This window comes from Dermacentor silvarum, chromosome 4 (genome assembly GCF_013339745.2).
Source record: "Dermacentor silvarum isolate Dsil-2018 chromosome 4, BIME_Dsil_1.4, whole genome shotgun sequence".
NCBI classification, from domain to species: domain Eukaryota; kingdom Metazoa; phylum Arthropoda; class Arachnida; order Ixodida; family Ixodidae; genus Dermacentor; species Dermacentor silvarum.
The window spans coordinates 65,251,600-65,277,618 of record NC_051157.2 but is presented as its reverse complement, the minus strand read 5'-3'; the positions used below and the strand labels follow the sequence as shown (position 1 = coordinate 65,277,618).

Below are 26,019 nucleotides of genomic sequence, written 5' to 3'. Positions count from 1 at the left end.
AAGCAAGCAAAAGATACAAGGCTCATCCCTCTCATAATGAAGGGGCTACATGCTCTCAGCAAAATGAAGCGTACAGTGCATGCATTCATAAGAATCACGCCTACAACGTTATACCTCATCATCAGGAATGGCTCATACCCCCGTGGGCAAGCAAACAAGCAATGGCTGAATATATATATGAAGAAACGAAAGAAACAACGAAGAAAAGAAAGAACAAAAGAAGGAGCGAAAGAACGAAAGAAAGAAACAGCGAAAGAAAGAAAGAAAGAAAAAAAGAAAGAAAGAAGTTTAGGTAGTGCATTAGGTGCTAGCATGTGTCGTTGAGGAGGTCGACCTACAGCACCACACGTTTACTTCACATTGCGGCTCGTTATATTTTGCAAGTCTGACCCCTCGGATCGTATAGCTTAATGCATTACAACGTCTGCAGCAGGCTTTCACCTTCACGTGTTGCAGGAGTGTAAAATGCTGCCCAATTTTGTATATGCACCTTCTGAACCAGAGAGACGAGATCGTCCTTGGGAGTGGAGCCCGTGCGCAGAGGTCTCTGGGCTGCCTTGGCCTTCCCTTGGTCGGCGGCGAAGATGCCCTCGAGCTTGACCAGGTCGCCCATCCTGTTGACGTCCTCGACCAGGTCGGTGACGAGCGCCTGCACGTCCAGCGTGGCCGCCGCCCGGTGCCGGAGGTCCTCGCGCTCCCTGTCCAACCGTTCTTTCTCTCGCCTTAGCCGGTCGTACTGGGTCTTGAGCCGACCGTGCGTGTCCTTCAGCTCCTCCAGATCGGTCTGAAGCTGCGCGCCAGGAAGAAAGGTAGTAGTTTGAATCTGAAAAAATCTCACATTCCTGGAATACAGGTCGATCAGTTTACACAGTCATCAACAAAACCAGTACATGGTCATCATCAGCCATCATAATCGTCATCTTTTATGTCCACTGCAGCACAAACGCTTCTCCCAGTGATCTTTCCTTCTCATATCCAGGTGTATAAGTGACCAAGACAACCGTATCGTCGAGCAAATTGTAGTGTCTGACTGCCAGTTAGCGGTTATCTCTGGACAGAGCAAGCGTGCGAGTTGGTCGCTTCTTAGTTGGTCATTGATAAGCGAAAGTAGGCCGATAATGTAAATACCGGGCAACAATGTATGAACGACGTCTTGCGTGCGTTTGCTTCACTTATTTCTTCGATATTCGCACTGCTGCGGCTTCGTTTTTACTGCCTATAGACGTTTGGGGTGTTTCCTGGAATTCCGGACATACTTCAGTCAATAATGGTAATAAGAGTGACTTAAGTACGATGGCTTCAGTGTCAAGTTTGGTTCTAGAAGCCACGGAATATTCAGTACGGCGCTTTTAATTTGCAAATGTACTGAAGCCTTAGTTATGCGCAAGGGAGTGTAATTAATTCTGTAAATGTCTCCGCGACAATCTTCGTATGCGACCTTTCTTAAGTATGTTTCAAAAGGTCATCGCTGGAAATGCTGCGCCTACCTCGACGATGTCCTTGGAAACGTCGTTCTGGCCCCATTCGACCTTCTTGCGCAGCTCCTGGATGGTTTTCTCCGCGGTTTCTCGCTCGGCTTCGCGCTGCGCCTCGGCGCTGAGCAGTCGCTGTCTGAGGTCGGTCAGCGCCGCCTGCGTGTCACCGAGCACCTTCTGCAGGTCGGTTCGCTCCTTCTCCCAAGCGAGTTCTAGCCGCGTCTTGGCGTACAGCTTGGCCGAGCCTCTGCTGGCCTCCAGGATGTTGCGTTCCTCGTACTGTCAGGGGAAGAAGAGCAGGAAATTTAAGCGAGAAAAGCAAGATATCAAGCACGGTGACGTTTGTCGTGGCTTACTTTTACTGCGAATGAAGAAATGAGCAGAATGGCCTGTCTTTAATCTGGCGCAATAATGTGCATTACACCAATATATGACAGCTTACGGCGTGGGTGACGTAGGTGTGAGCTTGAAATCAATCTCATTGCATAGTTAAATCTAAAGCGAGCCCTATTTTCATCTCTACTTATATCCTGATTACGAATACTTGACCAATTTCATCGCATTCTTTTCAGTCGTTTCTACTTATCCCTTTTCCATCTATACCTCGAACAAATTCCATTACGAGAGTGGTTTCGATTTGGGGCTTTTCATCGACCTCACTTTTCATCTTCATGCAAGCCACCACTTTCACCCTCACCCTCAACAGTTTCCTATCATTTCCTATGCTTTCCCGAAGCTGAGTATCAGCCTTTTCTATCACAATTAAACTCTGTATATCTTGCCTTCCTTGGCTTGTAGTTGTTGCGGCCATCGTTCCCACAAGTACAGAATGTAGACATAAAGTGAATGTCGCATTTCACGTCGGCCACTTCTTTCCTTTTTTTAACTATCGCAACCATCAACCATACCTGTCAATTCGTTCGGACCGTCCCTGAGCATTAAGTGACTTTACAAAAAAATCACTCCCGGATCATGTCCGCACTATACACTGACCAAACACATGCACAAACACCCTACATTACAGGTTCTTCTGGAGTGGGTACTAGGTCACCAGGGGATAGAGGACAATGAACGAGCTCATGATAAGGGGTGCTATGCAGGATGCGCCGAGTTTGGCGAAACTCGGGATCTTCACGAGCTCTGGCGACGCCCCAAGATGAAAGAACTAATGGTAACAAGACAAAGTTTGTCCGTCGGCACGCCTCCAGTTCCATTGGTTTATCTAGATTCACTCTGGGTGGCTATCAACTCTTGGGCGTTGCCATATGGGCGGTCGACAAACTGCGGCTCACGTGATCATACGCTCGGTGCATGGTCGTACCTTCTTTCATTTGTCTGTCGTTCCACCGAGTGCATTATAGGCACAAGCATGTTATCAAATAAATCTATTTCCTACGATAATTTTAGTCACATTAAATGTAGGTTATAAGCATTTTAAAATTTACATATGTGCACTGAACGTGTATTAGACTAATTTGCCGTTTAATACGTTTCGCGTTACACCACGAGGGGAGGCTCGCCCTCCTCTTTCTTCCTCTGGATTGGATTGGCGCGGCTCGCTACGTGCCTGCGCTAGCATTTCTGAGCACAGATCGGTGTGCGCTGGTTTTCGCACTAGGCTTCTAAGAAATAGCTCGTTGCTCCTTCTCTTTCCTCTGGATTGAATTGGTGCGGCTCGTTGCCTGCTTTCGCTCCCATTTCTGAGCACAGATTGGTATGCGCCTGGTTTTCACATTGGGCTTTTAACAGTTCTCTCGTTGCTCGCGCTAAAGTAAGGCTGCGAAACGAATGAGCGTCTGCTAGCGCAGTAGTGGTTTGCCACGGGCTTACCGTGTAAGCACTCACGAATGCCGGGAAGCACTCATACAAGGGTCAGAAAACTACGCTTTATTTACTTTTACTTTGTGATGCACCTTCAGACGGGCTAGCAGCGAGCGATGGTTTCGAACAACCGCAGGAAAGAGTTTTTGTACTGGGTCGCCCGAGCGATCCGTGGCTTCTAACAAACGCAAGCAATGATCTTCGCAGCGTACGTGGCGGTTAATTGACTACCACGACATCTATGCCAGGAATGACTCCAGCATCGGTGCAGTTACCCTGTCACCACCGCTGACGAGGTGGTGACTCACTTTTTGACAATAAATTTCTATTTTTTGCGTTTGAACGCTCGTGATGGGGCCCACAAACTTCACGCTGTGGTTGACTGTCTCCCAGTGCAGATAGAGGCTCGCCTCGTTAGCATCCACTAAATTTGGAATACAGTTCTATGCGACCCATGCCTTACTGCGAATAAAGGCCCCTGCTTGAACATTGGCTGCAATAATGGCTTCGTTTCGTCGGTCGACCTTGGAAAGTCGCAGCACTCCTGTGGTAGCGCAGACCATACCGAAGACCCATGGTGCACGATCGTTTAACATCGCCGTAATTTTGGCGGCTCGGTGGAACGCTGTCGCCCTTCATCAGGCGGCCTCGGTTGTACTTTCGCTTGCCGCGAAGAAGGCACTCGTGAAATATCACTATCTTCCCGGGGCCCCCGAGTGGAGGTCGTGACAGCAGCTCATCCATCATGACCTCATGGTAGTAGTTCTTCCAGTCGGCGATGGCATGCTTCGATAAAGGAAACAAGTAGCTGGCCATCTCCTTCAACAGCCACACATCTACGCTATTGCTCACGTAGTACGTGAGCCAAATCCCTTGCCGCCTAAAGAGGTGGACGTTCGGACGGCCGAGGCGGTCCGTGTTGGCGAAGTAACTTCCTTCGCCTCTCTGCCCATACAGTGAAGCGGTACCGTGTAACTGCAAAGACTGCTTTCGGCACCTGTTGCACCGGAAGGCAACCTGGCGTCCATTCTGAGTCTTCCTGTACAATGTGACCGCTACAATGGGACCAACCAACCACAGGTTGGCTGGTCCGGTTGGAACCCTAGGTGCTTGCAGGCTGCTGCCACTGCCATGTTCCCGAGTTCAACTCGGGGAGGGTTTCACGATGTACGAGTTTGGCACGAGTTCGCCTGTCAATCAAAATCATAGGTCACGCCCCACGCGAAGCATGTAACTCTTGTGGGCACACCCACCACAGTCGAGTCACGCCCAACTTATTGTTCGGCAACAGCGACCCGGTGCTGAGCAGAGAGGCATCAACAATCTTGACATGTCTTGACCGCCGAGATAAAACACGCACAACGCACTGTCATCGGTGATGTACTGAGCGCCCACTATCGCTGGCTTATACATACGCGTATATCTTCTCGGGCTGTGATGGCCCCACAACATGGTTTCATTGCCTGCACTGTGGCGACGTAGCACACAGCAAATAATTATCGGCACGTCACTGTAGCTACTTGCAAGGTGTCGATGCGCCGTGGTGAACGACGATGCTGAGGAGTGCGTAGTGTTTTCCAACGACAACGTACCGCAGCTGTCATTTGAGATGACTGATCTGTCATCGGCTATGTATCGGAGCGGTAGTGTCGCTAACATGGTCAGCGTCGGGCATCGCCCGCTTTTCTAGACCCATTACGATGACATTTCTTCATCACAAGCACTGCACACTAAACAGTTGCAACACTTTACTGCGTTCAAAGTCTAATTTCATAACTGTACACTAGAGCCCTCACATGCCAAAATGCGATTGTTGCGGTGTCGTTACAATATCCATCTGCGATCGCTGTTAGCTCCAGCACAAACAATCGGCAAGCACTTTGGTGTGCACAACACACTCAAAATACTGCGTATATGCGCACAGAGGCACCTTCACTGGGCAAGCAATGAAAAGCAATTAATTTTGACGCTGGGCAGCTCGCTCTTCACAATGCATCACGGAGGCTTCGCGCACAGAAATAAACATGGTACCGTACAGCCATTTTGCAGCGACAGCAGTTGCTCCCCTCTCTATGGCTAGAGTCTCGTTTTAAGTTGGTAAAGCGGCGGCCTTAATAGCTTCAGTGAATCGCCTGCGGTGAACAGCCATGCCGCGGCGATGCGCTGCCCTTCCCTTAATAGACGGGGAATGGTCAGATCATTGTCATGACTGACTTAATGCGTCATTATCGCATCGATTTTATCGACAATAGCACTGCAACGCCCCTGGCGACTTGTCACCGTATGAACTCCCTCGTGTGCGCGACCCTCTAGAATGTATCCGCTTGTAAGCTGTCGCCTCACTGTCGCCACTCACGGCAAAAAAGTGCAAAATCTAATAATTCGTTCGATCTCCGTTTGCCATCCGAAATTTATAGCGTTCAAAACGAAAAACCGATACTTTAAGAAATAAATTGTTCGTTGTTTTATTTGTTGTATTTTAAAGTATTCGATTGAAGGAAAGTGTAGATGCAAGAATGCACAGCATGTGCCCTGTTCGCATTCGACGGAGGATAGAAAGATAATACCTGAAAGAGGAGGCACGCCCTTGACGCGCCCGAGAAAGGCGTGGCAAGCGGCTCACGGCAAGTGTGCAGATAGACAGCGGGACAGTCACGGTATTGCTAAATTGCGATAATACGTTGATAACAATACGCGGCGCTGGCGCGTTTCGTTGCGCAGCCTTCTGTGCTTGAAACGCCGCGCAGGGTGCGCTCATGTTGTCATACGCGGCTTTATCTCGACATTTTTTTAGCCCGTTGTTCTTGCGCTTTCCTTGCTATCTCCGTTCAGTGACTATCATCGAGCAAACTCGGGCAAAACTCGTGCGAACGAGAAACTCGGCACATCCTGCATAGCACCCAAGCTCGCGATCTCACAACACTGAGCAACCCCATAAAGTGGCCTAAACCTATTGCCCCTGAAGTGTCTGAGCTGAACATCAAAAATAGCCCTATAATCGGCTCAAAGTTACATCCAAAACAACAGATTTCTCTTATTCTCCCCATCATAAGCACACACTAGAGAGGACGCTGTACTAATCCATCAGGCATGAACACTTACACTGCCCAACAATGCTATCCAACGCCACATTGAGATCGGACTTGGCAAGTCAGCGTGTCAACTACATGGCGAATATCCCAAGCACTAGATACTTATTGGGAATGCCCCAATGCCCCACTTTTTAACTCGCTCAAACATACTACCCTCCCTTGCCTACACCTGGGAGAGATGGACCGCTCCACCGCAAGAACTACTCCCTACACTATGGCCACTGCTGGTTGCCCGCATCAGGAACATCAAGGGGTCCGGCCAAATGGATTCACCACGAAGACCAGGGACTCAGCTCCAACAGCGACTACTCGGACTGAGAGTCCTTAAGAAATTAAGTTTCTCTCTCCCCCTCTCTTTCTGGTTAAGTAGGGGTGTAAGCTTGCTCAAATGTAAGCGCACATACCTGATTAAGTTTTGATTTCAGATTCGAGAGTTGTATCTCCCAGGAACTCTTATCGGCTTCCATCTGAATACGCAACTTGCGGTTGTCCGTCAGCGACTCCTCCAACTGGTTCTTGAGGTCGTCAGCATACGCCCGCAGCTCCTCAGCTTTCTTCTGCATCGAATCGAACTGAAAGAACGTATAAAGCTCTTGAGAACTCAAAAAGAAGTTTGTAAAACGTTTCTGCCATTGCAAAAAATTAAACGTTGCTGCGAAAAAAAAAAAAAACACAAGTTCTTTTGCTGACGAAATGGCAAACCTCGTCGCAGTAGATCGCTCCAGTGCAGATGTCTCACATCTGTAAACATGTGCGTCCAGAAACTTCCTGAGTAACTTTTGCTGCATCAGCTTAAGGGAATAATTGTGCCCTGTAAGACCTCTGGCAGTATTACGAACACATAAGGTTTTATTGAAATACGCCGGTAATCACACGCACTAGTTACAAGATTACACAATGGCTAAAAAATTCAATAAGGACTAGTTGCATAAGCATTTACAAGCGAGCACAGGCAATGGTGCAGTAGACGACGAAGACTTTCTCAAATTATTGAAAGGACGCAAGAATTTGTTAAAGAATTGAACGGCGCTTCAACATCCTCTGAGAACAAGCGTCACCATCTGCTGGTGGTTCACTCCATCTGGTAGGCGCTGGTCAACCGGCTAGAGGGAGTAAGCTTGCTACAACGAATTGCTGAGTAAGCTTGCTACACAAATGAATTCAGCAGCCGCGTGCCCGTACCGCCTCTTTTCCTCTGGAGCGCTCCTTGCGCGCCGAGTTGGCGCGCAGCTGCTCCATCTCTCGGGCGGCCTCGTCCAGCTTCTCACGGCACTGGTCCCTCTCGCGTGCCAGCGACGCCACCTGGGCCTGCAGGGCCTGCAGCTCGGCCGCCATGAAGTTGACGCGGCCCTCGAAGTCGGCCCTGAGCGCCGCCTGCTCCGCCTTGTGCACGTGGCCCGAGTGCTCGAGCCGGGCGCGCAGTTCCTGCTGCTGTTGCTGAGACAGTTGCTGATTCTGCGGTGGCATGGGCGGCTGCGGCGCGTCCGTCTTGGCGCCGCCCACGGTCAGCGTGCGAAGGTGCCTCTCGGAACGCTCCAGCTCGGCCACCCTCTTCATCAGCTCTTCGTTCTGCGTGGGTAAGGAGTAGAGGGGTAGTAGTAGACACCAAGCGAAACAGGCACAGCCGTAAACTAACGCTAAACCAGTTCAATGATGATTATAAGACTTCCAGACGCCACGGCACTCCAGTGGTGTGATTTTGTTTATTAACGCTAGGCAAGATGTAGTTGAGTAAACAATGCTACCCTTTATACCGCTACGTATCAATGGATCCCTCGTCACGTAGGTATAGATGCAAACATGGTAACCGGCCGACTTATGTGCAATTGAATCTTAGGCTCAGCTTTAAAGACATCAGTGTCGCTTGAACATAGCTTTCGAGTGAGCGTTGTGTTTTGCTTCAGTGAACATGATCGTCTCTGTTTCGTGTGCGTGCATGTGTGTGCATTGGTTGAAAAAGAGAATAACTTTCATCAAAAGTTTTGTACCAGTACTTCTACAAGGAGCTCCGATATAACGCCGTAATGTCCGTCAAAGCAATGTGCTCTTCACTGCAGCAACGCGTACTACGCGGCAAAGCAAGCTTTCAGGACTTAGAGCAAAGGACGCATGCTCTTTAGACTATTTTATTTTACTCATTCACCCCAGGTGGTCCAAATTTCCGGAGAACCCCCCCCCCCCCCTCCAACTACGGCATGCCTCATAATCAGATCGTGGTTTTGGCACGTAAAACCCCCTAATATAATTTAATTTTTTAATTTTACTCATTCAGAATGATTACCCCTTCCCACGGTTTTGTATATCATGCCATTTTCTGAACATTACCGAGGAATAACGCATGCGTGAAAGCATAACTAATACCGATGCAAAATTTAGGCAGGTTATGGCAGGTGCAAAACGTCACGGCAGACTTTTTGACGCCATGTTTATTTTATAACCGTTCAAGTTTACGCCACACTTAAGTTGTCACAGTTGACCACGTCACTCTGCTAACCGATTACCACTTCCGTACACGACGAAGAATAGTTTTTGAATGACTAAGATGCAAAACATCACAATCCCTGGACGTGACTTATGGATCATTAAGTAAAGCAATGAACAGGGGCATAGTTGGTGCACGTTCATGATTACGTTGCGCTGAGTTTTGTACTGGCAAAAAAAAATTACAAGGACGGGAACAAGGACACAGACGGACGAAGCGCAAAGTAGACAAAGCGTATGGGTCATGATTGGAGTGAGTAGCTTGAAGGGGATTGCACACTTTAGTTAACACAGCGTATGAATAAGAGGCGCTGAAGCACTTACGTCTACTCAGATAGTCACGTAGTTACGTCCGCTGAAAAAATTAACCCACGCAGCTGTGATCGCGCATTGTGATATTCAATGTCTTGTGGAAGCAGATGTGAATGAGTTGCTGCTGACGCGCAGACGTACCTGTGCAGAGTAATGCACAAGCGATCTCAGCAACAGGCTTTACTTATATGTTGTTTTCTCGTATTTGAAACCCACGTTGGGCATTTTGGGGGTGATCCTCGCCACACAGAAACCTTCTGAAACTATATAGTTGGCGTTCTCAAGGAAGACTTCAAATTAAGCACGTTTAGGTTGCTCACCTTTCTCCGAAGCTTTTCTTTCTCCTCTCGAAAACACCTGTCCGTTTTCTTCAGCTCTTCTATGATGGCGTCTCTCTCGTTCAGATTGGAACGCATCCGATTCCTCTCGGCCTCGATGTCTTTCAGGCGGGTCACCCTCGCCTCCAATTCGCGTATCAAATTCTAGAAAGAAAGAAATCGTGCGAGCGAAGTCACCGTCAAAGCGGTAAAAGTCCAACATTTCGTTCACTAGGGCATTTTTTTCGAAGTCGCGGCCTGCCTCACGTCAACCCGACGGTATAGGTCAGATAGCGCGCACGGTGGCTTCAACGCTTTTGATCGTGAATGTACAAGCCTTGTCTAACAACACGGACAAGTGCTAATGCACTTCAAGCTAGACGTGTAACTGACCTGGAACTCGGTCTTCTCCCGGGTGTACAGCTCCTGCCTGGCGTTGAGCGTCTCCTTGACGGAGCGCAGCTCGGCGCTGATGCGCTCGTGCTCCTTGCGCAGCTGCTTGAGCGCGGCGTCCAACTGGCCTTTCTCGAGGGTCAGGTTGTTCTTCATGGTGAGGAACTCCTCCTCGAGCACCTCGTAGCGCGTGGTCAGGTCGTCGTACTCTTCGCGCTCCTTCGCCGCATCCTTCTCCATCTGCTTGCGCTGCTCGGCGTGCTCTTGTTCCATCTAGAAAAGATGTGATTCTGTAAAGTACAACTTGCGAACTGCTGAGAAGCAGATTACGGTGTTTTTTCGTAGCAGTTCAACCACCCCAGTATGGACGTATTTATGTTTGTTTTTTATGCATTATATTTACGAAAACACCTATATGGGAGGTAGAAAATTGTGGATCTCAAGCTAACTAAGTAGGGAAAAATACGAAAAAAGAAACGACACAGGTCCAAAAAGCTGCGTATTTTGTCGAGAATCAATATAAAATGATCCAATACCGCAGAGGTCCGTGAGCAAACTTTTGGGGTGTCACGTCCATTTGGAGCTGACCTTTTGGATTTGAGAAGTGACTTCAGCCGGAACCTCAGCCGTGCCACAACAACGCGCTGAGCAGGTCGATACAGGTTTAATGTGTCTGCTTTAGGCACGTCGATTCGGATTGCTCACCTCTTGCAGTTTGGCGACGAGACGCCGGTGCTCTCTCTCCAGTTGGACCACCCTGTTCTGGGCGGCGAGCACGTCCTCGGCCTTGGACTTGGACTCGAGCTCGTGCTCACGCTCCATGCGCTCGCGCTTGCGCAGCTCTGTGCGAAGCTTCTCCTCCAGGTCCTCCATCTTGTGCTGCCAGTCATCTCTCTCGCGCCGCTGGCTGTTGCTCAGCTGGCGAAGCTTGTCCGACACCGTCTTCAGTTCGTTCTCTTTCTGTGGGCGATAAAAATCCAGATTGTGTGTGTGAAACGAAGTAGCCTTAAAGAATGACGCCGGACGCAAGGTGTACTTTTGAAATGTAAAGGTTAACAGCTGGCCATTTGGAGCCATTCAAAGCGTATTGCAAAGACCTGACAGCCCTGCAGTTTCAACGCTGTTATGCGTGCTACTCCTGAAGCGGTAGGCGTAGCGCATTGTGGGCGGCAACCTAAGAAGTGACAGGACACGCTTGGCGCCTAGCGTATCTAGTAACTTCTTCGACTGTCCTCGTCAGCAACGCGCTACGTCTGTACTGCTCGTATGGGATTACGAACACGCACAAATAGCCACGTTAGTGAATTACTAGTAGTTGGAGTACTTTCGCACCAACTGACACTTGGCACATTTCAAACCGTACGTCAGGTGCGACGGCCATCACGTTTTCACACCGAAAATTAGTACTATCGTACAAGCTGCGGCGTGGCACTATGGGATTGCAGCTCGGTAAGTATGCGTTAGTGTAGTTCGCATTCCTACCAAATAGTTAACACTGTGGGTATGCATAGTGGATATCCACCTGGCAGGTAGGCATCCTGTCAATTAACTAATTTTTAAGCAAAGCAAGTGTTCGTGCTTCTCGATAGTTAAACACACGTATGGTACGCAGCGTCACATAGAAGAGCGATAGTGCAAGGACAGGAAGTGTAATTGCACTCAACCATTCATGTAAGTACTTGTGGCGTCTGCACTCGTCTTTACAATGCAGAGTAACACATTTGTGCAGCTAATTCTTTTCTCATCGTACATTGCTGTCTGATTAATTTACTCGAGCCAACAGGCTCAGCGCAGAAACAACACAGAGATGGAAAAACATTCTTGGGATTTACAACAACGCGTTTCATTACTTCTAAAACATTCTGCTTTACAATATTCCCATCCGCTTACTTCCACTCTACTGTGGGCAAAATTTGGATCCACTTCCACACAGTTTTCATGAAGGCCCTTTTCCCGAAGTCAACTAGGATAACATGAATGTGTAAGTATTGCATGGTAAACGAATATGGTCGGTCGTGTCGATACCTTTTCAAACTTGTCAATCGTTTCGTTGAGACGGTTCTTCATGGAAGCGTGCTCCTCTTGGAGGGTCCTGACTTCTGCCTGCAGAAACTCACGCACCTCCTTCAGTTTCTTCTCCAGTTTTTTCTCGTGCTCTTGCTTGAGCCTATTTTCCTAACGAAAAAAAAAGAATGGCAGAAAGAAAACATACATATTAAGAAACAAACAATTAGATACAAGTTCTAACGGTAGGGAAAACTAGGTGCGTTCACGTAATAAGGCAGAGCTTCCATAAGTAGACGTAAAATTATTGTCGCTCTGAAGCCAAATTCAGAAAGCTTTTTGTCTGTAGGTGTTCTCTCCCACTGTTCGGCAGCCTTCACTAATTATATGTCTAGCATTAGACGTGACTAAAGTTTGCTCTTACTGACAATTGCAGCGTATGAGTATTTTTGTGAATATGGACGCGGATGTATTTTTTGTAGCTATTCTTCCTGTGTGCGCGAGAAAGGAGTGTTGTGATTTTTCACAATGAACGTTTTGCAGTCAACGAAGATCTAACGTGTAATTTTATTAAAATAAAAATATGAACCATGCTTTTTATCAGGATAATTGAGAACGGCGTCCGGGAAATTCTGGAATATGGGAGGCTATTCTAGTGCTGAAATACACGATGTATGAAATATGACTAGTCATTTACAAGCCCGCATAACGTGCAAGAGTTTGCATCAACTATATAAGAAACATTAACTCGAGCAGTTTAAGCTGGAATCTAAAGGGGGTTTAAAATAATGAGCAAAAAAATCCACGTTATGCTCAGTTTAACTTACTATAATTCGAGTAATTTGACCATAACTGCGTTTAATACGCTATTTTTACTTATGGGAATATTCACTGGATGACGCAAGAGCATTTACCACCCGTTTTGAGGACATATGTTCTGATAACTCGCTGCGTTTAATTAATAGTCTCGTCGTTAGACAAAGATTGAAAAGGAAGACATTGTTTACACGGCTTTCGCTAGCTATAGAGGCATTTCAGTGCATATGCTTACGAGGAAACTTCATAATTATAGATGCGTCAAAGTATCACAATCAGATAACGGTTGAAAGTTGATGTTTCATAGATTAAGTTCAACAAGTCCATGGCTGTCTCGTGACAAGAAGTTCAATGTACTTTTATAATAACTAATTTATTTGTTGTAAGGGCAACGCCTTTTCTTTCCTTTTTTTTTCAGTGTCTCATTTTCGCTCCAAAGCCGATTAATTTATTGACTTGCTAATCGATTGAATGGTTTTATGAGTGCATAACATGCATAATGATTGAGCGACGGTCAGGCTGACCACACACCTAAGCACTCAATTCAGATTACATTGCAAGTTATCTTTGTCAGTTTACGCCATGATATAGTTGAGAGGAACAACTTGCACGAGGCACGACACGCCAGCAAAAGCTGTCAAAGCGTAAAGCAACGGTTTCTAGCAACGGTTTCTAGAGTGACGCGAAAGCCCTACCTTGGGCACCGTTTACTTCAGCTGTTGTTTTAGTGCGTGCAGATAATCGAGAAGCCCTCCGCATATAGCAAATTAAGGGGTCTGCAATGGCGTCAAGCAAAAGGATCAGGGCGCACGTTCAAATCACGTTCTGTGAAACCCGGAAACGACGGCGCATATGGCTGCGCGTTCCGCGTAAACTTTGCGCAAGTGCAAAAGCAAGATTGAGCTGCAGAGAGCGCAAGTAAGCGCCTGCACGGAAAACGCAAAGACGCAAAAAAAAAAAGAGAAGACCAAAATGGTTCGTGGCGGCATCACGTGCTCGCTACCGCAGAGAGATACACCGCTGAGGAACGAGCAGACGCGCCCATTTCCGAGAATGATTGCGTCGCCGTCGACTACAAACTTGAGGCGCTCCAAGGTATACGCTGGCCACGAGCGTCTGCTATGTCGAAGCGAGGACAAGCGGGACTGACAAGAGCTCGCCGTTTGAGAGGCAAGGTCTTCTTGCCTTTCAACAGCTAAGCTAACATCGCCACGTGTTTTCGTTTCAGTTAGAGTAATACACTAAATATATGAACGTGCACACTATGGAAAAAGATGCGTGTGCCACGACGAGATATGTGTACATTAAAGAAGGATGACGTCAAAACCGGTAGTGGCAAACCTGGTGATGACTACGACTGTCTAGTGACTGGCATCCCTTCATGGTGCATTTCTAACCGTTTTATGTCACCAGCGCAGGAATTCTTGTACGCCATGTTGACTAGTTCAGAGCCTAATAGAAATTTCATGCTGCCTTGTGACGTCACGCCATGTCAAATGCACTAGCTTCGGCAGTTGGGAACATGCCGTACATACGCAGTTGAAAACATATATGTGGCGCAGACAAAGGCACGTTGCGAACATATAATCAGTCACTACTTGTTACACGCTGGCTTCTTCTGTACTGCTGTTTATGATGACTGACTGTGTACGCAGCACACGGAAGACAAAAAACAGAGGCGATATTTCAGTACCTGTACAATGGCAGGCACTGGTGCCTGTGCAGGCATTTCGAATATAGCGAATAAGCGACAACAGGCATAAACCCAGCTGTAAGTAACTCACTTTTTCTTGGAATTGTTTCTCCTTCTCGATCTCTTTCCGAGTCATAACGTCCAGCGTTTGCCTCATGTCTTCCAGCTTTCGCTTCAACTCCTCCCGTTCTTTGGTCCACGTGATACCGGCTTGAGCCGGCGATGTAGTTGACGCATTGACATCCTTGGATTTGGCTTCCTGCAACTGCACGGCAAGACAAAAATAGCAGTCTGTCCCAAGTAAAATGGCGCGGGAGATTGTATAAGTACTATATGATAGGCCTACTAGAGAAGCAGTGTAACGACAAACTGCTCAGAAGAACAGCCAGCGTTACTTCAAAACTACGAGTTCGGTACTAATGCGACTAACCCGTTATTTTACGCCCACGGGGCATCTAAAGTTTCTAACACTCACATTCAAGCATTAGCATCGATAAAAGCTTCGCAGTTAAATTACATACGCTGCGCAACTTTTCAGGGGTTTCTAACGACGCCTCAAAAATTTTCAACACATTTATAATTTAGTTTGATTGATAAACCATTTGGCTTAAGGTAATCCTACAGCCTGATTGCGACAGCCTAAAACGGGAGAAGATAGGCAAGCTCCCGTTAACGAAAATGACTTTTTAATAACTGCCGGTGTCCATTTGGGCTTGACGTACCTCAGCACGGAGATTGCTGCATTCTTTCTTGAGCTGCGTGTAGCCACTTTCTGTAGATTCTAGCTTCCCTTTGAGCAACTTGGCCTGAGTCTCTGCGCTCTGCAGAGCTTTCTTGCGCTTCTCAAGCTGCAAACAAGAACGAAAAGCCAATACACATGGTGAATAGGGATTCTGACAGAAATATTGTATTGTGTAGTCACAGTCTCAATAAACTTCAGCAAACATTTTGTTCTAAGACTAGGATGGGGGGTATGAATTGGCTTCGGTCATTCCACTTGCTACAGAAAAGAATGACTTGCGAGTCACGACTTGGGCGATATTGAAGGTTAGACATGGATAGTATAAATGGCAAGCAGTTATTTCACCAAGCTGCCGTTAAACTTTTTTTCTTTGAATGCGATCAAGCACGTGACAATACAAATACATACATTGCTAACTGGTATGCCCTGCGTCAATCTTGCCTTTAGGGCGCAGAAATTTGCCACTTGTTGGGGCGCTCGCTCGCTCACTCACTCACTCACTCACTCACTCACTCACTCACTCACTCACTCACTCACTCACTCACTCACTCACTCACTCACTCACTCACTCACTCACTCACTCACTCACTCACTCACATCCCCACTCACCACTCACCACTCACTCACTCACTCACTCACTCACTCACTCACTCACTCACTCACTCACTCACTCACTCACTCACTCACTCACTCACCATCACTCACTCACTCACTCACTCACTCACTCACTCACTCACATCACTCACACCACTCACTCACTCACTCACTCACTCACTCACTCACTCACTCACTCACTCACTCACTCACTCACTCACTCCCTTTGACTGCGCCCTTCGCCTCACCTCTTCCTCTAGCTCTTTGCCCTTGGACTCGAGCAGCTTGACGCTAGCCGCGAGGCTCTCGTTCAGCTTGGACATGACGCCCATTCGCTGCTCGAGCTCTTTGTATTTGTTCTGCTCTTGGGTGAGCTTCTGCTCGAGCTCCTTCTGCTTCTTAGCCGCGTTTCTCTTCGATGACCTGCAGCGAGGCGACCTTCTCGATGACGTCGGCGGCGACGGCAGGGCCGCCCGCGGAGCCCTTCATCATGCTCTCGAGCTGCTTCTTGAACGCGTCTGCTTTCTTCCGTTCCTTCTGCACATCTTCTTGCTGCTTGTCCACCTTTTGCTTCAGGCACTCGAGCTCGGACGCCATCTTGGCTTCTTGTTGTTTGGCCTTGAGCTGCGCCTCCTCCAGCGCCTTCTTGGCCGACTCGACCTCTTCAGCCATGCCTTCTTGCGTCACCTCCCTGCTCCTTAGCGTGACATACAGCTCACCTGGGACGAAAGAGACACGGGGACGTTAGTGCAGCGAACCTTCCGTCGCATGATTTCGAGACCACTACAGCGATCTTGCCCTATATGTTGTTTCTGGGTGCATCCTCTTGTCTGACTTGTTCTTGATTTACTCTTTTGTCATGCTGTTTCTCGAACCATCCAAACCATCTGGAATTTTCCTAAGACTCATTTGATCTTACTGTCGGCACGCGTCTCGCATCAAGAGTTTTAACTTGAATTTGTTTTCTCTTGCTTTGACAGCATTTTGCATTTCCTCTATTAATCTTGTACTTTTCAGGCGCGATCTTCAGCAGTATTCGGTTATCTTCAACGCCCAATTTCGTTTCGTGAGACAGTTCTCGCACTAAGCTTACCCATTGTTATTCTTCATATTATAATGCTTTTTTTTTCTTACAGAGACAACTACATGAAAAAAAAAATGGAGGAGTGTTTGGTGCCACGAGTGCTTGGGTGTGCGAAACACACATTGCCTGGTAAGTGCACTTGCTTCACTATTGTACAGCATAGGAAATAAAAATTCAAGCTTGTGAAGCACGAGATATAGTAGTCTACTTGCACTTACTAGGTAATATTTCATTGATTAGGGCAAGAAGAAAGAGAACTGCATTATGAGATTATGAGCTAAAAAGTTTCAGTATCACTTCAATCTTTCCCGTCAATCTCCAGTAACATTTTTCAATGTGTTAACTGCTATGAGAGTTATTGTATCTATTGTTGTACAGAAGGACTTTAAAAATCTCAACTACACTACTGAATATCGTGGTAACAATTTCAGAGTGCAAGAAAGCACATTTACATACCCGCATGCACTCACACACAAACTAGAACACTCAAGAAACGACCCCTCGTTCACACTAGCGCTTTATATGATTAAGGACAAAATAAACGACACCGATCACTTGTAATTAATAAAACTACTCTTAAAAAAAGGGACAACTCTCACAGCTCTCGCGCTGGTAAGAAGATCCATAAATGTAATTAAAAATGTGTATATATCTTTACGTCGACCATTTTACAACAATCATTTTCTTTATTGCATATATTGATCGCCTTTGCAACGATAGAGACACTTCATTTTGGCTATTTTGATATGAACCTTCTGAACAGATATTTATTGTCGTGTGCCTTGATTTTCTACTACAAAACATGTCTTTTCTTTCTTCGTTCTCATCGCACGACCGCAGGAATTCTACCTACTTTCCTTAAATACGCAAGACACCCTTAAAAACATTTACTCCTGATGTCTAAAGAGAAAATCTACATAGCCCTTTCCTCTTCGATATTTCCCGGCCTTTGCGTTATTGCATGTCAGACTGAAAAATTACACTCTCTAAACGCCATTTATTTTTATCAGTCGCTGTCACCCGGCACCCTCCTTTCTCTTATTAAGCGCCGGTAATGAGATTTTCGGACATTAAATTAGGTTGCAGTGATTGATAGCCTCCAGAAGGCGAGATATTAAATTAGATTCTCGAAGGCGCACCACCTAGCGAAAAGAAGCACACATACCGGTTCGTAATAAAGAAAAAGAAATATTCTCTTTTATGCTTTGTTCAAAGAATCCTGTTCAGAGACAGGCGTAGAAAAGTAAAGCTTAATAGCTTATGTTCAACGAGTAGTTGAGAGAGCTTGGAATCCTCAAGCATGCTCTTCCAGCCACAGGCCCCAGCAGCCCGCTTACGAGCGTTTGGTGCTGAAAGAGAATACTTCCTTCCTGTGAAACTTCTTATACATTGCGGATTTCTGCAGAACGGTTCTAAAGCGAACCTTTCCTTGCGAGCCTTCCCGGACATTCCTGACCGTGGCTGCTGGCTGCTGCTGCTGCCTTGCTGAATAGCTTACGCTATTAAAAAAGTAAATTGAATTATCGGCACGATGGTGGGATTGAACCTCGGTCCTCTAGCACAGAACCATAAGGCCACAATTCGTTTCCTTTTCCTTCACTTTCACAATGAAGCAAACATACGTACACGAATCTAGCCGAGCCTGGGTCCCCTGTTACAGGCTTTCTAAAATTTCTTCACAGGGCCAGGCTGTCGGCAGAAAGGCCATCGTTTCCTGGAATAAGGAGGCTTTGGAGGCTACCCGCCTGGGCAACACAAGCCTGGACGTCACAATAAAGTTTATTCCCTTCCATTCGATTCACTTGTAGAAGGCTTGAACGTTTACTTATATCGTGCCAATGCTAACCAGCTGTTTGCGATGATCGCCACGTGTGTCACATTGCGTGTAGCGCGGGTGCGTGCGCGCTGTCCAGTTTCCGTTACGCCAAAAAAGCGGGAATGAAGTGGGCAATTTTGTAGCATTTCGTTACCCGCTTCACTACAGCTTCGCTTCGCATAGATTCCGAGATGCGCTTTGGATCTGCATATATATATATTCATTTGTTGTGCTGCATGTCCTGCCCTGTTGGAAACTGCGTCCTTGTTTGCAGTGTGACTTGCATGTGAGATTAAAAACCGGATGCGTCCCTCAGTCATGTTTTATCTTAAACCTGAAAGGGACACTAAAGAGAATAAAAAATACGTGAGCTGGACTAAAAAATTATCATACTACAATACCAAAGGAGGCATTCTTACAACGAGGAGTGCTTTGATACGGCGGGAAACACGTGAGAACGAAAGGCCGGGTGGTCAGACTACGTCTTCAAGTTCCCGCCCCAGCTCACCCTGATGTTACGGATTTTGACGGTGTCTGTTCGGGTTTAGTTACATCTTTGTTGAGCCACAACGTGCCCAAGCATTCAGAAATATTTGAAAGCTGTGACGTAACCCTGATCTACAGGCACTGGGGCTTCAGCTTTAAAACTTACATTTTGGCCTTCACTTCCTCTTCTAATAATCAAGCTACTAGGGCAATATTGTCGCCGTAAATTGAGTTTTGAAAGAACATTTTATCACTCTACAAAACGATTTAACGTATCTCTTGAAGTCTTTTTAACCGAAATCTACGCACGTCCTGTGCAGCTTGTGCCGTGTATACGGCGAGAAAAAAAATAAAAAAATCGGCCGACGCTCACTGATCTCGTCCTCCAGGTCCCGGATGATGTCCTTCAGCTCCCCACGAGTGGCTGTCTCCCTGACGGCTCGCGGCGCCCTCTTCTTGTAGTTGAGCGCATCCTTGAGCTTTTTGAACTCGCGGTTCACGCGGCTGTTCTCCACTTCCAGCTGGACAATCTTGGTTTGTAGGGCCGACGTCTCTTCCTCCTTGGCGCGAACCTTCTTCTTCAGGCCGGCGATCAGGTCGTTCTCGATGTCGCTCGGCTTTTCCTTCTTGGGCGCGTACTCCTGGATCACCACGGCTGACGGAGCGGCTCCTGCTGCGACCTATGTGAAACGAGAAAAAAAAAAGAGAAAGATGTTAAGGTTAATTTCTGTACAAAAGCAAAAAAAAAAAAAAAAAAGAAACACGATGAGACAATGCTGTCACGGTGGAAGCAAGGCGCACAGTTCAATCAAGTCGTACACCAATCGAGCAGTCCTTCGAGCCTTCTTCACACCACGTGGTCACGAGATATTGAAGCTTATGTCGCGGTCGCTCAATGAAAATGCACATGGTACATGATGTGCCTTTCGGGCGCCTTTTGGTCTATTGCCCATGCCTGAACGTCCTACCTTCGTGATCTCATGTGGTGGAGGAGGTCTGAAGGACTGGTCTATTCCAGTAACTATGGTTATAGAATTACAGCCTTAATATTTATAAGATCATCGGCCGTATAGGTTTGCGAAATTTCTGTAGCGGTAGCTTCTTTCTCGAAGCGGCGCCGTCAGTGCTCGAGCAAGTCATTCCAGATCGCAGAATATGATCGCGGGCAAGTTGGTATCTAGCTTTGCTGTGCATGATTCTGCTTTGTGCGAAGTAAGGAACATGACACGCAGAAAGAGTTCAGACAGACAAGCGCTCGTTTGTCTGTTACTCTGTCTCAGTTTTTTAAGTTCCTTGCGTTGCGCCAAGCGGAACAGTGATCGAGCCAAGGGCACCTGGGAAATCGCGCCCAGGTAGCGGTTACCTTCGCTGCCATCACGGAATGAAGTTCTTTATTGGCCTGTTTCCTTTTCTCTTTTTTTTTCGTAACTATACACAAATAAAAGTTGCTCGATGCCTCGTCGTTTAGCGGCCCGAGCTTTCTCACTGTTTTCATAGGGCTTGAGTCACCTCACCAAGTATGTTTGATTCCTCCAACAAATCCTGCATGTGTAACGAATTTCAGCTCCCCGCATCAATAGGTTTTTCGTTACATCCTCAACCTCCGCAACACGGCAACGAAAGTCAGAATCTAAAGCTTTGTGGAACTGACACGACGGCACAATTGGATCTGGAAGCAACGAACGACATCCGGCCGTTATCGATGTATCCCGTAGGCGACGCAGTGTACCCCCACCTTCTCGAGTTCTTCCTTGAGCACTTTGAGCTTGCGCTCAGCGTCGGCCAGCTTCTCCTTGAGTTCCATGTTGTCCAGCTGGAGCAGTTCCTGGGGGCCAGGCGGCGGCTTCCTGCTCAGCCGCAGCTGGCAACGCTTGTTTTCGGCCATGAGCTTGTCGTTCTCGGTCTCCAGGTCCTGCGCCTTCTGACGAAGAATGTTGGCCTCCTGCTCCACCAGCTGCAGTTGCCGCTTCAGGTCCACCTGCAAACCAAGGACCCAAGGAGCCCCGAATGCTTGGTGAGTAGACCAAGCCGGAGTGTTAAGTTCGCTGGTCCCGCGTGAATCTAACACTGACAGGTTTTGATTAAGAGCCAAGGAGTGAACTTACTGAACTCTAGAAAGCGAAGCTGTCTCGGCCCTCACCACTGCACGTTCTAACCCACCTACAGTGCTCACTGATATGTTTAGTGGCGCTAGTCGAGAAGCGTTTCACTTGCACATTGGTGAGCCGCTTCTGGAAGTGGCAATGAGGAGGAATTACCAGTGGCCTAGATAGTGGGTGGTGCGCGAACATTCGCTACGGTGGGAGAGACAAAGAAACTGACGGTCATTGTGAATAGAATTTCCGAAGCACATACTTATGGGCTACCTGGTATACGTATAAGCTATGCGCCATTGGAGCGCGTACACTGACTAAAAATGCTGATCAACAGACCAGAAAGATAACAGAAGCGTTTAAGATAAACAGTGGAGGCAAAAATTGCATTGAACATACGTCTGCTTTTCAAAAAAAAATAATAATAATCCAGTTTCTTCCTCGGTCGCGGCTTTGCAAAATATATTTGCTGGGATGTAATTTGTGTTGTATTCCTCTTTATTGCTTCTTGTACGATGGTATGTATGTATGTATGTATGTATGTATGTATGTATGTATGTATGTATGTATGTATGTATGTATGTATGTATGTATGTATGTATGTATGTATGTATGTATGTATGTATGTATGTATGTATGTATGTATGTATGTATGTATTGTATGTATGTATGTATGAATGCATGCAAGCACGTATGTATGTATTGACAACGTGAAATTAATTATCAGTCATTAGCTGCACCATGTCTTCGTTTTCCCTGTCGTCTTGCGTGCCCTGTGAAAGTACCTCATTGAAGAGGTTGAGAGAACGAGAGGCCTAGTCAGGTGACTATCTGATGTCATCTTTTTCCCCAAGCATCATGTAATCCTGCATTGTTAACCAAATAAATAAATAAATAAATAAATAAATAAATAAATAAATAAATAAATAAATAATAAATAAATAAATAAATAAATAAATAAATATTCCGATAACCCTTACGGACAAACACCGGGCAATTCTACAGTGATTATCATCTCACTATCTGGAAATAGTAGAGTTTCCTTTAGTTTTTTGTTTTTTACTCATGAGTGTTGAGGAAACACCAAGTGTCGAATTTCATGGACCTCTATTGGACCTCTATTGAATCACCACAAATAACACATCTAAGATGCCACTATTGCAATACTCTCGCTGGCGCTTCCTAGTCTGTAAGCATCACTTGTTCGCAAAGGTCGCGCTCAAATTTGCCCACGATAACACACTGCGAACGCCTAGAGGAGACGACTCCGATATATTTTGCTGTCAGCGCAGTTACTTCCTTTACGAACGAGGGGTCTGTATACTGTGCCGAAAAAAAAAGTAAGCCAGTTTCCTTTCTTTAATTTACTCCGGCTACCATATTGTCCTGCCGTCCTATCACCGATCTTGCAAGGCCATACCTGTAGTTCACTGTCCAGCGACCGGCTGCGCACGATGACCTTAGAGGCCTTCCGCCGGTGCACCTCGATCTCCGTCTGCAGCCTCTCGTTCTCCCGCTCCTTCTCTATCAGCTTCTGACGCAGCTCCCGAGCCTCGTACTCCAGGAGCTTGGCTTTCTGTCGGTGGTACACGTCCACGTCTGCCTCGTTCTTCGGGGGCGCCGGCAGCTCCACCTTTGTGAACGGTTGGCTCACCAGCTTCTCCTGCATAAAGACACACGGCCGCACGCTGGAGACTCACCCACTCGCACTGGTAGTATCACCAGGAGAGTCGCCAGATCATCAATGAGACCCAAGTGAAAAGGAAACGGAAGTGCGATGTGGAGGACCAAGCACTAGGGTAGACCAACGAAAGTAACAACTTTATCAAAAGGAAATGTGATGCACGTGTAAGTGAACCTTCTACTGTAATCCACAGTAATGAATATAACTTTCTGGGACGATCACATTTGATTGTGCTTGTTGCGCATGTGCTGCACACCTGTACATATAATATGTGCTCTTCTGGAAGTAAATCAGTTGGAAGTGTACGCTGTCTGCGCTGCTTCTGTCGCCTCTCGTCTTTTGCTGCGCCGCAATTCTGGTAATTAAGGCAACAACGTTTCGGCAACTGGACCTTCAGTTTTGTAAAGGACGGTGACGAACAAGTCCTCTGGTCGAAACGCAGACAGAATGGTTGGGCTTCTTTGCATTTTCCACTTCAGCTTGCTAAGCAGCTTGTGCGTCACCTTCGATCGCTCTGAACGCCGCCGAACGAGCAGCGCGTGTTTAAGGTACTAGAGCGACACTTTGATCTATCGATTTATAATTTTTTAGTCTTTAAGATACCACAAGCTAGGAGGAAGGCCGTAGTAGAGAGGTGTGAATTAATTTGGAACAAGGAAAATCTTTAAACGTGGACCCGAATTTCGGCACAAAATTATTGTTTGCATGCTGCCTACCCCCCCCCCCCCCTCCCCTCGGAATGCGGCTGATGTGGCTGAGACTCCATGGCAACCAGACAACTTGTGCTCAGCAGCCAAATGCTGTAGACACTGATCCACAGTGGCAAACTCAAAAGTAACACTATTCTAAAGGGTACGTACAGGATTAGACTAATTAACAAAAATTTACTAATTAAATTTTAACTAATTACCTGATGGCCCATATTGCAATTCACGAATTGTAGCCGTGGAGTTCACAAGACAGATCCACATAAAAGTACTTCTCAGGCTGACATCAGGCTGACACCAGTTTTGAGATAATTCCCGAACTTTGCGGAGAAATGCATTGGCGTTCCAGCTAATTTTGTGCTTCAATGCAAAAAGCTACGTTTTCTTAAGAACCTAACTGGAACGCCAATGCATTTCTCCGCAAAGTTCGGGAATTAATATCTCGAAACTGGTGTCATCCCGATAATTCGTTCCAAGTGGATCCGCCTTGCGAACTCCACGGCTACCATTTGTAAATTGCAATATGGGCCATCAGGTAATTAGTTAAAAACTTAATTAGTTAATTTCTGTTATTTTTCGATTATGCATTTCAATTTCTTGTGCAAGTAATGTCCGCCTCTTAGAGTAGACCAGCTCATGGACTAGAATTGTGCTATCTGCCACAGGATAGAATATATAAAAACCGGCGATTCGAGGGGCGTTGACTTATTTGCTGCGTGAAAAAAAAATGTAGCTGACTAGGCAGTGAACGGAGCACTCATGGCGCTGTATGTATAAAGGTAGAACTGCCCGTGTCATGCATTACATAGAACAAGACACTATTCCGTAAAGTTATGACGGTTACAGTAATTACTGTAGAATGTGTTGCGTTTCTTCGGGAACGCAACATATCAGCTGTCCATGGCACATCACGAAAGCTTAGGAGGCCTTTTTTTTTAATTATTGCCAGAAAAAGGAGTATCGAATATACGTCCGTTCATCCCCCCGTAAGCAGTGCCACAATTTTTTTGTCTTATTTAATTATATCTCAACGTACTGCGTTACTCTGCAGATAAAAAAAGAGAAAGAATGAGCGCATTTTATTTAACACAGTGTTAATTGCAGCAATTTTGATGTAGAGAATGAAAGCGTGAATCTCATCCATGTAATTCATCCATCAACACAACACATTTGATCTATTTATTGAGTACCGGTTTGGAAAACGAAACAATTTTCCCATGTACCTCTCATGTTATGCTATGTTTTCATTATGTACGCGGAGACATGTGTGACTCACCGGGCAAGCCCAAACAAAATAATCTCTTCCGTAATCTATAGCGAGCTCTCATCCATTTAGTGCCGTGGAAGCCCTATGTTGGCACCGACTCATCGATCTATACGCATACACTAGAAGTCCCCACGACTCGGACGTTCATTACCTGATGACGCATACGGTCGAATTGCGCCGCCATTACCCTTGTGTTAAAACGAGATATTTTCGACTCCGCATGACTTCGTTCAAGAAACCTGGACCACATATAATCACAGTATGTGTGCTCTAAAGAAGTTGACCTGCTCAGTGGCTGTAATGTCACCTTTTGAAATGACGATCCCAGAAGAAGTATGAGTTCCAAGGTGCTTCATTTTAGCACATCTATGCTTACCCAGTAGCTGCAACTTTTCATTTTGATAACGACGGTGTACGTAAACCCACGTCCCGGTGTACAAAGCCGCTGCCGTTTTGACGTCTATTCGTCATCAGAAAAGTGCCGTCTTATTCCAACCTGGCCGCCCACTATTCAATCTCGGTTGCAAAGTGAGCAGTGACGTGACCGCGGTGCCACTGTGATTGGTGAAGTCGAATAAGCTAGATGATATGCGCGTCAACGCAGTTTGAGAGATGGTCCGGCAGCTGTTGTTTCGATCGGTGCCAAGCTGCACAAGCATCCACGTGCCCACTCACGCATCATCGTTTGCTAACGGTTTCATAACCGCTGTTTCGTCCACTGCTCTGTGAGTTATGTTTTGTGATCGCTTGCCTACGCCTCCCCCCCCCCCCCCTCAGCACTCTATACACGCACACACTAACATAAACCTTCATTCCACTATGAACACACTCTCCTCTTTCACCTGCGCGCTACTGAAATGCCTCGTGCCCGAATAATTCTCTAGAAATACAGCGAACACAACTCATCCAGCCCTGCATCTTGCCTAGCCTAGTGATCGACGCTCCCCAAACCTACAACCTCCATTTTCCTTCCTCTGGCTGATCACTTTGTAACGTGTTAGGAGAGACCTCGCAGACAACCGCAATCCCGAGCCGAAAGCTCTGGACTAGGTGTTCAATGTTCCAGGTCGGAATGGACCTCCCACCCCTCCATTCTCAGTCTTAGGGTGGCCTAAGATAATCTAAACCCAAAGAAAGTGAAG

At 46.7% G+C, this 26,019-nt stretch overlaps 1 protein-coding gene across 1 annotated transcript in view; it reads right to left on the bottom strand.

Annotated features, from left to right (window-relative positions):
* Nucleotides 1-26,019, bottom strand: part of LOC119450171 (trichohyalin-like) — a 52,761-nt gene that overhangs the window by 15,330 nt on the left and 11,412 nt on the right. Inside the window, 15 exon segments of the mRNA XM_037713546.2 lie at nucleotides 491-790; nucleotides 1,488-1,754; nucleotides 6,793-6,960; nucleotides 7,571-7,957; nucleotides 9,502-9,663; nucleotides 9,892-10,164; nucleotides 10,597-10,851; nucleotides 11,917-12,066; nucleotides 14,496-14,669; nucleotides 15,127-15,252; nucleotides 15,989-16,159; nucleotides 16,161-16,459; nucleotides 19,500-19,806; nucleotides 20,862-21,104; nucleotides 22,640-22,882. Of these exon segments, the coding sequence (XP_037569474.1) occupies nucleotides 491-790; nucleotides 1,488-1,754; nucleotides 6,793-6,960; nucleotides 7,571-7,957; nucleotides 9,502-9,663; nucleotides 9,892-10,164; nucleotides 10,597-10,851; nucleotides 11,917-12,066; nucleotides 14,496-14,669; nucleotides 15,127-15,252; nucleotides 15,989-16,159; nucleotides 16,161-16,459; nucleotides 19,500-19,806; nucleotides 20,862-21,104; nucleotides 22,640-22,882 (3,525 nt within the window).